This window comes from Chrysoperla carnea, chromosome 1 (genome assembly GCF_905475395.1).
Source record: "Chrysoperla carnea chromosome 1, inChrCarn1.1, whole genome shotgun sequence".
In the NCBI taxonomy this organism is placed as follows: Eukaryota; Metazoa; Arthropoda; class Insecta; order Neuroptera; family Chrysopidae; genus Chrysoperla; species Chrysoperla carnea.
The window spans coordinates 106,478,288-106,492,554 of record NC_058337.1 but is presented as its reverse complement, the minus strand read 5'-3'; the positions used below and the strand labels follow the sequence as shown (position 1 = coordinate 106,492,554).

At 31.4% G+C, this 14,267-nt stretch overlaps 2 protein-coding genes across 3 annotated transcripts; both read right to left on the bottom strand.

Moving 5' to 3' along the window:
* Positions 1-374: 374 nt before the first annotated feature.
* On the bottom strand, positions 375-2,309 carry LOC123305215 (transmembrane protease serine 11G-like). The gene is made up of 4 exons (XM_044886868.1): positions 2,170-2,309; positions 1,662-1,879; positions 964-1,198; positions 375-819 (listed from the first exon to the last, which is right to left on the bottom strand). Exons 1-4 carry the CDS (start codon positions 2,228-2,230, stop codon positions 494-496), a joined length of 840 nt encoding a protein of 279 aa, XP_044742803.1. The 5' UTR covers positions 2,231-2,309; the 3' UTR covers positions 375-493.
* A 974-nt stretch (positions 2,310-3,283) lies between these two features.
* Positions 3,284-13,115, bottom strand: LOC123299991 (ral GTPase-activating protein subunit beta). Of its 2 annotated transcripts, XM_044882444.1 has the most exons (16): positions 12,986-13,115; positions 12,647-12,849; positions 11,434-12,068; positions 10,736-10,996; positions 10,412-10,675; positions 10,217-10,354; positions 9,183-9,974; positions 7,201-7,371; positions 6,765-6,905; positions 5,970-6,304; positions 5,430-5,636; positions 5,167-5,366; positions 4,367-5,100; positions 3,979-4,164; positions 3,637-3,889; positions 3,284-3,435 (listed from the first exon to the last, which is right to left on the bottom strand). In XM_044882444.1, the coding sequence occupies exons 1-16, from the start codon at positions 13,019-13,021 to the stop codon at positions 3,324-3,326; spliced, it is 4,668 nt and encodes a 1,555-aa protein (XP_044738379.1). In that variant the 5' UTR covers positions 13,022-13,115; the 3' UTR covers positions 3,284-3,323. The 2 variants fall into 2 exon arrangements, with proteins under 2 accessions (XP_044738379.1, XP_044738387.1); XM_044882452.1 differs by lacking the exon at positions 7,201-7,371.
* Positions 13,116-14,267: the final 1,152 nt, after the last annotated feature.

Sequence of the window (14,267 nt, the reverse complement as noted above, 5' to 3'; positions counted from 1 at the left end):
TCTAAACAAAATCATGTTCGTATTTCAACTTTTCAGCTTCCCCTTTCCCTCAGAAATATCTTTCAGCAATTTCCGGGGCAGAAGCAAGAATTAATTATCTATCACCATTTGTTGCATGAAGCTTATAAGAATTTGTTGTTAAAAAAAGGGTAAATCGCTCTCTTTGCCTCACAGACTCTCCGTCTTTATCTTGAAAATCTTTGTAAAATTAACGCTACCCAGTTCCGATTTTAAGTTGTTAACAGAAAAGAGAAACTTTTCCTATCTTTTCAACAGGACTGAAAGAAATAAGTGATCTTGGTTCACTGAAAACATTTATGACTAATGTACAATTATCAGAGACACTCAAACTTTTTTTTAATCAAAAATGAAACTAAAATAAAAATTTAAAATTTTATTGGATTTTTTAACTAGTTACACATTACACTGGGTTCTTTAAAACATGAGGTTTTCCTTTAGGTCTTTGCCGATTCCTTATAAAATTAATAATAATTTATGTATTTTTATCAATCGTATCTTGTATCCATTTCCGATAAACAGCGACTTTCGTATATAGATCATATGAATGGCAATGTGTTCTATTCACAATTGGTGCTCCATAACTAATTACTCCAATTTGTAACCATTCATTATCCTCATTTTTAATTACCATTGGCCCACCACTATCCCCATGGCATGCAATTGGTTGATTTGGATCGACATTGGCACATATTTGATGATTTGAAATGGCTTGACGACGACAATTTTTATTATCAATTAATGTTACATGACCTTCTCGTAATTTAGATGTAATACCAACATCTTCCGTTCGACCCCATCCTATAAAAGAATGGTTTTTATATCTATTTTCAAAATGAATAATTTCAACATATTTTGAAAAGGAAGAGCGTGGTTAAAACATTTTGTAGCTTGAATTTATATTGAAATCAAAGCACTATAATATTTTGTTTAATTGTTGTTTACCTAAGACCAGGGCCATTTTATTTGCATATGATGTTTTTTCATCACCTTCTGTTGGAATAAGAATAGGTTCTGCTTCCCCAGATTCAACTGGGGAATTTAACTTAATTAATCCGATATCGTAGTGAGTTAAATCTCTTGCTGGATTATATTTCTCATGTGGAATATGTTTGGCAGCTGTAGCTGGGATTCCCTTATATAATCTGGTACTGTTGAAATATATTTCTGTTTCTTTTGGCTGAAAAATTTTAGAGACTAAATATTTGTACCTATAATAATTATTAAGTTGTAAAGGTCCTATATCACTATATCATCATTATTTCGGTTCAATAATATAATCAGTTTCTGTTTCGAAATACATGCCAGCCTGCTGCCCAGCACGGCTCACTATGTCATTTCTGTGTATTTAAATCTTATGAATGATGTACATCGTTATACAGGTGATACTGACCAGCATGATTTGAAGATCTTTGCTTGATCACACATTCACTAGCTCACTTTATAAGCACAAATCTAATCAAACGGATAATGAAATTACAACCTATGGGTCATTAGGTCATTATTATACTAAAATTAATTCATTTTGTATCTGTTACTTAAAAAAATTGGAGAATAAACTCCAAATAAAATGTATTTAATAAAGACTTCATTTATATATTTTTGTATAGTGATAAAGTGAAAATTTATATAAAATTAATTACCTTTTTAACTCTTTGCAAGCAATGAGCTGCAGTTAATACCCATTGCGGTTTGATTAAACTACCACCACATAAATTTTCTCCGCCAACTTTTATCGAAGCCAAAAATGGATAAGTATTTGTTGCTATTTTACCATGTTTTACTCGAGTTTGTATTAATATGTCATCATCATAATCAAAATTTACATCTTTGCCACTATCAGCACTTTCTAGAAGTATAACTGCAAAAATTATAAATAAACATTTTAAAACATCGAAAGTGTTTTTCTAATGTCATAATTCTTCTTGAATCACTTAAATAGATAAAATAGATATTTAAGAGCAAACGAGAATTTGAAAATTCTCGTTGTAACAAACTTTTCTATTTTGAAATGTTTTTGCAAAGTATTAAACTCGCAGTCTCTCTGTGTTAAACATTCAGCTTTTCGATAGGACAACGCCATCTTATACTGGACTAAGCGATTATTTTTTATTAAAACGATTTTCAATACTAACAATAAAATAATCTTACCAGCGATATTTAAATTAAAACTTATTATTAAACAAAATAATACAATAATAAATTTCTGCATAATTGAACACTGACTTCGACGAAATCTGAACGAAAATTTTTATCATTTATTCCATTCTTATCATGTAAAGAAAAAAATTTTAAAAACTTGCGTCACTTTTGATATTTTCTGTGCATATCAAGTCTTTAAATTATATATTAGGCCAAAATAGAGAGTTAGCTCAGTTCTAAAAATAAAAACTTCAACTCAATAAAGAAGTTTATACAAAAGCTTTTTCATTTTTTCAAGGTCTCATATAGAAGAGATTCTACCGTATTTCAAGCTAATTTTTACACCTTAGGGGTTCCAATTTAATATACCATGATACGTTGAAATAATAAAAATCAGTTAACAAACGGTTTAATGTTCTATGGGCATTGATAATTAGAGTTGAAACTGGAAACAGGAACCTCGCACTAAAGGCACAAAGCCTAGAGAATCGACTTTTTTTTAATTCTTTGAATCAATTGCGGTGCAGTTTAGAGCACCTATTAATAGTCTGTTTTATGATTATTACACGCTCTACAGATATCTAATTTTAAAATCGTAGATATTTTTTGATTAGTCATAATTTTTTTTAAACGATGTCAAAAGATCACAATTCCAAAATTATATTTTATTGACCTTTTGATTACATTAATAATATTGCGTAGTTTAATATAGCATAAGATTTAAATTTACTTTTTACCACTTTTTGCCGTTATTAACTTGAGACTAAACTTACGAAGCCCATACAAACCTCATAAAAGAGGATAAATAGGAGTGTACATAATTGATTGTCTTCTTAAACATTTAAATAATGCGGTCATTAAACATTCGAATTTCTGAAGAAAGTCATTATTTTCCACAGATCTGATCGAAATAGATATCAGACGGAAGTTTCTTCTAAATACAATCAAGAGTTTTTTGAATTTTTGGCAAAATTTTACGTACAAGGAAGAAATAAAGAAACATGGAATTTCTGTACAATGTCATGTATTTGATAAATATTAACTATAATATGATTAATCTAAGTACAAAATAAATAATAAATTACAAACAATATTACTTGTTTAAAAAATAAGTTTACAAAAATATAGTTTAAAAAAAATTAAGTATTTTTTATTTGATTTAATTAAAAACCACTAAACAATGAAGTAAGTAATTCTGGCTGTGTCATTTTTCGTTTATAATTATTTGTAATATCTTGAATTTTTACTCGACGCCTTACATGCGGTGGTTGATACCTAGTGAAAAAAGCAAAAGAAAATGAAGATTGAGTTGACAATAAAGAAAAAACGAATTTAATTTCAGGTTTTCAAGATTAAAAACATTTATGTTTGGAGTGCGCTATTTAAGGTACATACACTACATTCTCATTATTTTTCAAGCAAACAGCATTTTGCAAAACAATATTAATATATTAATATAATTAATTAATTACTCACATATCACAGTCTAATCGTCGCCGTTTTGCCATATTTAATGCCGTTTGCCGTACAAGTGGTCCTAAAATTTTACTTGACACAATCATACCATCAACTAATGGCGTCGCCAAATTCATGCGGCTGCTTGGGCCCTTTAAATGTACACGTAACAAACCCGATTTTAACTCATGTAAATATATAACAATCACATCAGAAGCCTTAGGTGGATTATGTAATTCCATTTTACTTGTTTGCATACATTGTAACAGATCATCTAAAAAAATACAAAATTATGAATTTATTATAAAAATTCATGACCCAGTGTCTACAATAACTTGGCTTACAAATCAAAATTTCACTTACCAATTGGAAAATATAAATGATCTTCATAATTTTCTAGCCATGCAATCATAATTTTTGCATCGGCATGTTGATTCATTTGAGCTCGTGTAGTATTGCGTCGCCGTCCTGAATCTCCTAACGATGTTTGACGTTCGAATTCAACGGATGAACGACTTTTTGTCGATTGATCATCGTTGTCATACCAATCTGTGAACGTAAATAAATTAAATTAAAACCAGAAAAAAGTAGAAGAAGATTAACCAAACATAAGTAAGATATCCCTAAAAAAATCAAGGTCCAAACAAAAATCTTATAGGTAACTTCTCTCTAAGTGATGGTCAGCACAACCTGAGCCAATCTAATTATCTAATCTAACTAAACTCAAAGGCTTTAAGAGTTAAAAACATACTTTTAAATGACGATCCATCAAACGTTGAAAGACTTTCCTCCGAAGCATTATCAATAATTTTACACTTAGATGGCACAACAAATGCAATTTCCGAACTAACATCAGACCAATACAATACTTGTTTCTCTCCATTATACAAACTACCGCCATGTTGTTGCGCCATTTCATTCACTTTATTCTGATCAGCACCATTTTCGGGAACATCAAAATTCCAACTAGTCGACATATGTCCCGTCCATCCAGGATGATATGACACATCAACTGGCCAACCTAATGTTGTTAAAAATTGTAAAAATACACTTGAAACATTCGATTCATGTGTTACATTTGAAACAATTTCTTCAGCTGTCTGTTGTCCTGCACCTACGTAAAATATGTGTACTGTGTCGCATGTGCGTGCGCTCATACGGTCTAAATTTTCGAGTTCACTCCAAAATCCGGGTAATGAAGAATCTAGTGCTGTAAGTCTTGGTATTTGTTCGTCATCTGGATCAGTAGGTGTGTCGTACGAGATGAATCCAAAATGAGATAAAAATAATCGAGCAGTTTGGAATTCATGGCACACATTTGGTGGGGTGCATTCATTACTGGCATATTCATGATCTGTGTCGTTATTCTTTTTCAGAAATGCGGTTTCAAGTGAACTTTGCCGCTCTAAAAGTTGAGTGAATTGTTCAAATTCGAAGGAATTTTCTGACGATACCAATGAGTCTAAAGTGGGGATGCAGGTATCACTGAAAATAACGTATGTTTTTATTAAGTATTATTAAATTACAGCTAGAATTGCCAAAAATATTTACACTTTAAATGTTGGAATTCGATCAACGGATTCTGGAAAGTATGTTTGGTGTACTTGTGGCTGCACTTGTGGCTCATTCATTGCTACAGGTCGTCCAGAATTTGGCGCATGATATTTCGAACCAGATTTATGCCTAGGTAAATGTCGTAATTGCATTGTCCAGGCATATCGTCCAAACGGACCACGAATAATTAATGTTACCTATCCAAAAATATTTTAAAGTTAAAAATAATTAAAAACTGAAAAATGTTGATTACTTCTTACTGTTGGCTGTGGATCTTGATCGTTTCCTAATGGTTCCTCTAGCAATGCTAATATTGTTGAATTTTCAGCAACAAAATAGCGAAAATGTTGCACAGCCTCTTCAGCATCGCTGTTACCCGACCATAAATTACAATGTTTTAATAATGTAACTTCATTTAATAAGGAGCTCAATGATTCTGCTCCACAGTCACTGGGGAAATATCCAACCTAAAAACATAAAATACATTATGTAGGACAAAAATATGTATTTTCTTGTTAATAACTATATTCTCTACATATAAATACTATTCTATGAATATGGAATCAAGACCCTAATACAGAACCTCCACAATAATCCACAACTATCCACACGTAATTAGAACGTAAAATTATGGGCAAAATATATATAATTGTATTTTTGCTTATAGAATATCAAGAGATATCTCGAAAATAATATTAAATGTTCAAATGATTGTGATTTTTAAAAAACTTGCAACCCACCGACTTTTCCAGTTTGTGGGTAGTTAGTAAGAAAAGACTGTGGTTTATAAAAATATTTACCTGTTCCATAATTGTAGATAATAAATATTCAGCCGATTCTCGTACTCGCATTGATGCTGGTTTCAATTGTTTTTCATCTTTCATTGTAATCGATTCACCAGGTTTCCCAATGGATTTTGTACCCGATATACCTAATTCAGCTACTTCCAAAGCCGTGTACAAGCAATCTTTATCTTGTAATAAGTATGGATGTGCTACCAACCATACAGAACAGCAATGAAATGCAGCAACAATTGTGGAATGTAAATCTTTGGAATGTGCTTGAGGTGGACGCCAACATTGATATATTATGTAATCGCATAGCCATTTTACGGCTCGTTTACATTCAAGTGCATCTGATTAGAAAAAACGGTTTTAGAGTTTGTATTTTTTCCAAGTTAAAAAATTTACAGAAAAAAGTGAAACTTTCGATATTAAAAATAGAAACCGAAAATCTTTAACAAATCAAAATAATTAATTGGATTCCTTTAGTTTTGTTTCTTTTAAGAAAAAAAACTTCTCGACTTCTTTTAATCGACATATATTCTTTTAAGAAATAAGTCGATTAAAAGTAGTGAGGAGTTGTAGAGAAACTTTGTCTTAGGCTTGACCGATTGAAGTCAATCTCTAAGTTGTGAGTTTGGGAGAATTAATTACACAATATACTACTGGTACAACTTGGGCGAATTTTATTGAACCAAATTCTTAAGCCTAAATTTAGCTTAGCCCATACAAAACGTTTATTACTTTAAATTCGAATATTCTCAACGATAATCAAGAAAGAAGTTTCTTTTTAAAATAAATTCAAAATTTTACCAGATTCTTTGATATTAATTCTAGAAAGACCCATTAATAGCTCCAACGCCGCCAACGAAACATTTAAATCAGTTTTCCAGGACGATATTAAACGATGACATACTAAGTATGTTGCACGCACGAATAACGCATGCGCTGAATCTGAAAATTGTAATGATAAATTTATCCGTTGCTGAAATTGATTTTTTTTTTAAATAATTTTATGTTTTTCCCACTGAATGATTTAAAACAATTTACACAAGCTTTGGCATACTACGACAGTGGGAAATTCAGAAGTATTTTCTATCTAAAAAGCGCAAACTTGAATTGAATAAATAAATGAAAATGAATATAAACAACAACAAAAAAAATGTAAAACAAAGTCTCTTTTTTTAATCTTACATACAAACAAAAGAAATTTCAAAAATAAAAAACAAAAAAGCCATGAAAAATTTACCAAACGGTTGACCAGATGTTTCCAATGATGTTTGTATCAAATCATGATTGGTCACATCTTCTGGCAGACTATGAAAATCAACAGCAGTGACAACTGGCGATGACGAATTGAATGTGGTAGTACTGGTCGCTGCAGTCGTCGTAGCGCTTGTCACGCTAGTTGAATCAGATGCTATACATAAAATGATGATGCGTACAACATGCATAATAAAAATAAAGTCGTAAACAAAACAACATTAAAAAAATATAATTAATGCAAGCGGTGTGGGTGTGTGTGTGAATGAAATTGTTCATAATAAATCTAATAACGGTGTGTCTATTTACACGCTAATGCATAATTTCAAAAACTACTCACACGTTAAAACTTTAAAACCTTTTCCCTTATACATCCACCTCAATGAATCATTTAATATAATGGATGAATAAAGGATTAAAAACGAGCATTAAACGAAATTTTTTCCACAAGATTGTATTTTTTCTTAGCATTACCAATGCGTCTTGCAAAGTAACAGCCGCATATTCTGAGCAGCGTGATTAGTTTGCAAACTTCAGACTAAAAGTTAGCAATATGTGTGAGAATTTTTATAAAATTTGCTATTTATATTTTTATATCTTGTATATATATCAAGGTATACTAAGTTTGGAACGCCTAAAAATATTGATGCTACGAAAAAAATTATGGTATAGGTGTGACCCAAACATTCTCAGAGAGAGTTTTTCGGCATTTCTATGACGCCGAATTTAAGCGTGTAAATAAATTTTTCAAATTAATATTACGTTAGCTTGTCCATAGATATTTCTAATAGGGTTCATTCATAAAGTACGTCATGCGCAATTTTGTATTTTTAAACACTTCTCTTCCCCCATGTTACACCTCTTATTGAAAATAAATCATCAAAAAATTAATAAATCCCTCCAATTGTTTAACAACTAACTAAACTATAAACCCCATATTTCTTTAAGCCCTTCCTATCGAAGTCCTTGATTGCGTGAGGCATTTTATGAATGGCTCCTAAATGAGAGAAACTTTTTTTCAAATTTATTAAAATTTCTACATATGCGTGAATTTTTTGAAATATATGTTTAGCAACAAATTTTTATTCCGTAGAAATAGCCAAATATTTCGTCTGATTAAGAGAAAAGATTTTCTTTGTTGCCCTATTAATCAAAATATTTTGTTATTTTTATTAAATTTTGATTGAAACTCTTAACTCTCTTAACCAGATGATAATAGCAGACTTAGCGTACATAGCGGTCAATTTTAAAAGCTTTAATTAAAGTTGAAAAATTATTTGATTAAACAAATTTTTACATACACATACGTTTTTTATAAAATAATAAATTTGGTAAATGACATAAGAGAATAAGTAGTATACAAAGGTTCGTATAATTTATCAGATAGCGTCTCATTTAGCTAAAAAAATGATCTGTCCAAGTGTCATAATTAAAAATCATCTGTTAATTAGGGCAAATGCCCGCATGTACATTTTTTATCACTAAACTTTGACTAGTAAGAAAAGTGCATGAGTATTGGAGATAATACTCTTGGGTAAGATTTGGAGAAAATTGATTAAAGGATTAGGACTATTTATATGAATTTTACTCTAATTTAGTTTTCCAAACAGAAGATTTTTGAAACTTTTGAGATTTTTATATAGAAAATGATTCAAATATAAACTAAAAATTTTGTAGAGTGTTCAGTTCTAAATATTTGTTATAATATCATTTCAGATATTTCAGAAACATATAAGTATTATCAAAGATAATAAATGAGAACTTTAGCATTTCCCCACCACTTTAACTGTTAAAGTGGGAGAGCTGCAAAAAAATTTTGGAACCAATCAGATTCTAGGTAAAATCCATTATTGAGAACAGGCTGCTTGTGCATAAGCTAATATAAAATCTAAACTTTTGAACTTGAAACATCCTCAATTTTTAAGATAAATTATGTAACAAAACAAACTTTAAAAATAAATCACTTACCTGACGACAATAAATTTGAATTTGTCTCACTATTCGTACGTGATTGAATGAAGCAATCCGTTAATTCGTAAGTCGCTGAATCTTGAACACTCAATAATAAACCACCTAATAACATGTGTGTATTGTATGTATCAACTTCAACTTGTAATGCATTTATTAATAAATTCATTAAACGTGGTTTTAATTGTATAAATGTCGTAACACCTCCACGCATACCTGAACCACCATCTCCAGATGGCATGTTACTACTTAACATATCACGTATTGTTAAATTTTGGTAGTGCAACGGTAATACCAACAACGATAGTAAAATTTGTATGGACGCACGTCGTAACTCAATTTTGGAGATTGTATTCGATTTTAATTTCAAATCTTTTTCAGGTAACACAATCTCTAAGGCTGACATAAATGAAGGTATAAGCACTTGTATACCTTGTAACTCTAATTTAAAAAGATCTGCACTATTTAACAAAATACTAGCCATTGTTTCGTCACAGTATGATTCACCAGGTGGATGTGATTTTTGTTTTAAACCACATTGTATGGCTAGATAAAATCGCGCCGAATATACCGTTAATATTTCTTCGCCGGTTTTCTTAGCACAAAACACACGACATAATGTACCGATTGCTTCTGCTCGACCCGATTCATAGTTTTCTGCCATTAATGCTGGTGAGAAATCATTGAATGAGGTACCAGTTCCACTTGAAGATGGTGGGTTTGATGAAGAGCCACTTGAAGGAGGATCTTCTACTAATGTGCTAGAACGTTTACTTCCTTCATTTGTTGTGCCTATAAAAATATATTCGTTAAAAGTTAAACCTAGAATAGCAAGTCTTTCTGTGACTTATCAGTTTTTAACTTATATAAAATTGACAGTTCCTACTTTTTATCTCTTAGTTGTTAAAACTGAAAGGCAAAGGCAGTCATTATTGTCACAGTAAATTCATCGGTTTTTCTTGCTAAAAGGGCCCCTCGTGCACTAGAAAATATTGTTCGGAGCTTAAAAACATTTTCTCAATTTTTATACTTACTGGTAAATTGTTGTTCCTGGTCAGTACCAATAAAAGCCGCCTCAAATAACCATTCCCCAAATAAATGTAAAATACTGTTACATTTTGGACGATTTGGAGTAAATGTATATCTCCAATCATGATGTAAGGATAAATTTGCTGAAAAATAATCAAATTATTAATGCTGCTTAGAAATTTGTCCATAAAACTTCTTACAAGTTAAACTGGATGTCGAAGATGGTCCAGAATTAGTTGGTGCTTGTACACTACTTGATCTTGAACTAGCAAAATTTGTTAATGCTGATTTTGGCAGACCTTTTGTAACAGTGGATGGATTTACGCTAAAACTTTTCGCCAAACGACGTTGGGTTGGTGGCGTCGTTGTACTATGGGATTCGTTTATACTTGAACGATGATCTTTTCCCTTTTCCCAGATACCAATTGGTGTACTGTCCTCCCATGAGTATGCATGTCCAATACCTAAAACATGGAAAACGATTTTAGAAATTTTTGTTTTAATATTATTTAATGATAGGATACCTAAAAATGCATCAACCAAACCAGAAAATCCCTTAACAGCCTTATGAAAAATTAATGGTAAATTATTTAAACATGGATGTTGAGTTGGATCAATTGCGCCATCATTTCCAATTGCAAATTGTAAAAATTTATCCGTTTGACTGATAACCGATGGTCGGCATAAATTCACTGGATTACCAATACAATGTAAAAATCGAAACCAACTTTGTGCAATACAATCGTTACTCATATCTGGTGGAATTAATTGAGCGTCTTCTTCACCTGGGTACCCAAAATTATATATTATTATATATTATAGAAAGTAACTCCACCAAAAAAATGGATTTCGTTAAAATTAACGGAAGACCACACTTTTTAAAACACAAATTTTAGTTCCGATACTTTTTCGACAAAACAGTTCTTACACTAGTTCTTCCATTTCAGATTTGGGAAAAAATTTCGTATTCTGAAATCAATCATAACCGAGCCTGTTCGATTCATAGTGCGTTGAACAAAATCCATTTTCCATAATAGACTTGGAGACACAGACGCAAAATTTTCGAACCATTTATTAGGTTATGACAATAACATTTTCTTTTCGACCCATTAACGAATCGATATGTTGTAACAAATGGTTCGGAAATTCATTATCAGTGTTTCTAAGCCTATAGAGGTAACAAGAAATTTAAGAAAAATCAGCAATTCTTTCAATTACTTACTGATTTTCAGTTCAGGAAAAGTAGGTCCATACATAAACGATAATAACCGTGCCGTTAAAGCCAAATTAATACGATTCCATTGCTCGATTAACGCAACATGATGTCGCCATTTCATACAATTCTCTCGCATAGTTTTCCATAACGGTGGAGATGGAAAGCATTTCCCGCAAGCCAACAGCCACACTTCGAACAACACACCCAAAACCCGCTCACAGAGTTGATCACCTCCAACATCAGCCGAAGCATCATTGAGATTTGGAGGTGCTAATAATGTATCATTGACCGATATTAAAAACAATAATAAACAATCCCATGTCTCTTTGGTCATGTGACGTGATGTTTGTGCTAAATGTTGAAGGGTCCGTAAAACACGATGACATAATACTGCTTGACGATTTATAGCATCAACACCTTCATCTTTACGTGGCACAAATAAATTTTGAAAATGTATGATAATTTTTCGAGCATATAAGTTTGGATCATCGTATACTGGTTTAGGTACACTAATTTTTGGCACCGTATCTAAAGCAGACAACCATTCACAGTATACGTTGACACAATCACGTATTGTGTCATGTTCGGCTAACGGCAGTGTTAGGCCGTAACATATTACCTCCATATACCATAGTACTTCTCTAAAATAGAAATTTGTTGCTTTCAATTAAAAAAATATGTATATTTTCAATTAAAAAAAAAACGTCGACCGTACTCTGACTTGCCCTCTTTTGACCCTGAATTTAAAGATTAATTTAGTTAACTAAGTATGTATTTTTTCCAAAATAATGTTGAATCAATGAAATTTTTAAGCCAAAATTTTTTATTTGCCCCCACTTTAGACCAAAAATTTCTGATTTGCCCCTGTCGGACCGAAAGATGCGTGCGCCCATGGTCAATATTTTGACCATGGGCGTACTCTAGCTGACCTCTACTGATTTAAATATGAAAAATGAAGAAGTGAAGGTGTAAACATACAAAAGGAATTTCTGCTAATTGACTTACGAACTAGAATTGAGAATGATAAAAAATAGATTATAGCTTCTATGGTTTTTTGTTTGTTTATACCATGGAGATAGATACTTATACCCTCTTCAACCGCCATTTAAGTTCTACTTAATAGTTTCTTGGAGTCGCGAATAGGCTAGATATAATTCCGTTTATTACTTCAAATCAATTTTATTATTTTGGAAAAAAAAATAAAAAATAAAATATATACCTGTCGGTAGTAAGTGGACTAGGTTCAGCCGCTTGTGCAATACCTAAATTAGTCGCTAATTGTCGTACAACTTGTAAAGCAACATCTTTACCAATATTTGTGTCAAGTTTGTCTAAAACACTTGTACCCTCTTGTATATTGTTTTGTATTATAGACGTTAAAGATGTCCATTCTCCATACATGCCTTTACCTTCAGCATTAACCTAATGAGTTATAAATATTATGTATTCAAATTAATATTAATTAACAACTAAATATTTATTATTTCATCAAGTGAAAGTACCGTTAGTTAGTACAAAAATAGATATATGAAAGTATTACAATTCTTTTTAGTAGTACCTTTAAGTTAACTTTATTAAACACGCCCAAATTCATAGATGGATTTTTTTTATTATTCAAATCATGCACTTATTTCTTAAAATTAATTCAATATTCTATTGAATTGTTTCATTTAAAATTCATTTATAATTATTTTTTTATCATATTTGACAGTTTTAAAATATTTTGACAACAAATCGTTTAGATTTTGATATTTGTTTAATCAGTGGCTGTCAACATGTTTTTCAAGGTCCACTACCTGTGTCATCGCAATAAAAGCCGGTTGAAATAAACTTTTTATGCAAGTTTAAAAGAAACTTCCATGGGCATAGTTCATACAGGGCCGTTTTTAAGTCTGTATGAGTTCAAAATGCAAATTAAGGCAAATAAGTGAGCGAGGGCGTAGTTCACTAAAGGGCAACGTTTTTCGGTAAAACCAAAAACAATATAAAGTGGTACTTGAATACTGAAACCCATTTTTTGTAAATCATTATTAAAAAACCTATTCGCAATTTTAACGAGCTAATCAAAATGCGTAAATTAATCAATCCTTCTTTAGGGAATTAATGAATTTATTACTATTCGTTGTGTGCGTAGTCATGGAAGGGACAATAAAATCGATGCCAGCGCTTTAAGTGAAAAATTTTGGAGTTAAAGGAGGCTGTTATGACTAATTTGCAATTCTTTACATGTTAATGATACCCAACCACTTCACTGGGCTTAATTAAAAGTAAAGAGCACCGCGTTATGGCCTCCACCTATCTTACTCTCACGTATCTGCCTTCCATAACACTTGAAGTAGGTGTAGGCATTGTTTTACACAGGTCTTGGTTTATTGAGTGTATCAGAAAGGGTGGCAATGAATTGTATCTATTTCAGCATTTTTACAGAAATCTCTAATTAGTGAAATGTCATTGGCTAAATTTAATTTTTATACCATGTATATATGAAATATACATAGTATATTAAGTTTAGTCCAAAGTTTGTAACGCCTAAAAATATTCATGCTACGAAAAAAATTTTGGTATAGATGTTCATAGAATCGCCTAATTAGTCCATTTCCGGTTGTCCGCCCGTCCGTCTGTGGACACGATAACTCAAAAACGAAAAGAGATATCAAAATGAAATTTTTATAGCGTACTCAGGACCTAAAAACTGAGGTCAAGTTCGTAAATGAGCAATATGGGTCAATTGGGTCTTGGGTCCGTGGGACCCATCTTGTAAACCGTTAGAGATAGAACAAAAGTTTAAATGTAAAAAATGTTCTTTATAAAAAAATAAACAACTTTTGTTTGAAACATTT

Coding starts and splice junctions, on each gene's coding strand:
- LOC123305215 (XM_044886868.1), bottom strand. CDS start 2,230: ATGCAGAAATTTATTATTGTATTATTTTGTTTAATAATAAGTTTTAAT. Junction 1,199..1,661: donor GCTTGCAAAGAGTTAAAAAG/GTAATTAATTTT, acceptor AAAATTTTTCAG/CCAAAAGAAACAGAAATATA. Junction 820..963: donor TAAAATGGCCCTGGTCTTAG/GTAAACAACAAT, acceptor ATTCTTTTATAG/GATGGGGTCGAACGGAAGAT.
- LOC123299991 (XM_044882444.1), bottom strand. CDS start 13,021: ATGAATTTGGGCGTGTTTAATAAAGTTAACTTAAAG. Junction 10,997..11,433: donor TTTTCCTGAACTGAAAATCA/GTAAGTAATTGA, acceptor TTGGGTACCCAG/GTGAAGAAGACGCTCAATTA. Junction 10,676..10,735: donor TTTGGTTGATGCATTTTTAG/GTATCCTATCAT, acceptor TCCATGTTTTAG/GTATTGGACATGCATACTCA.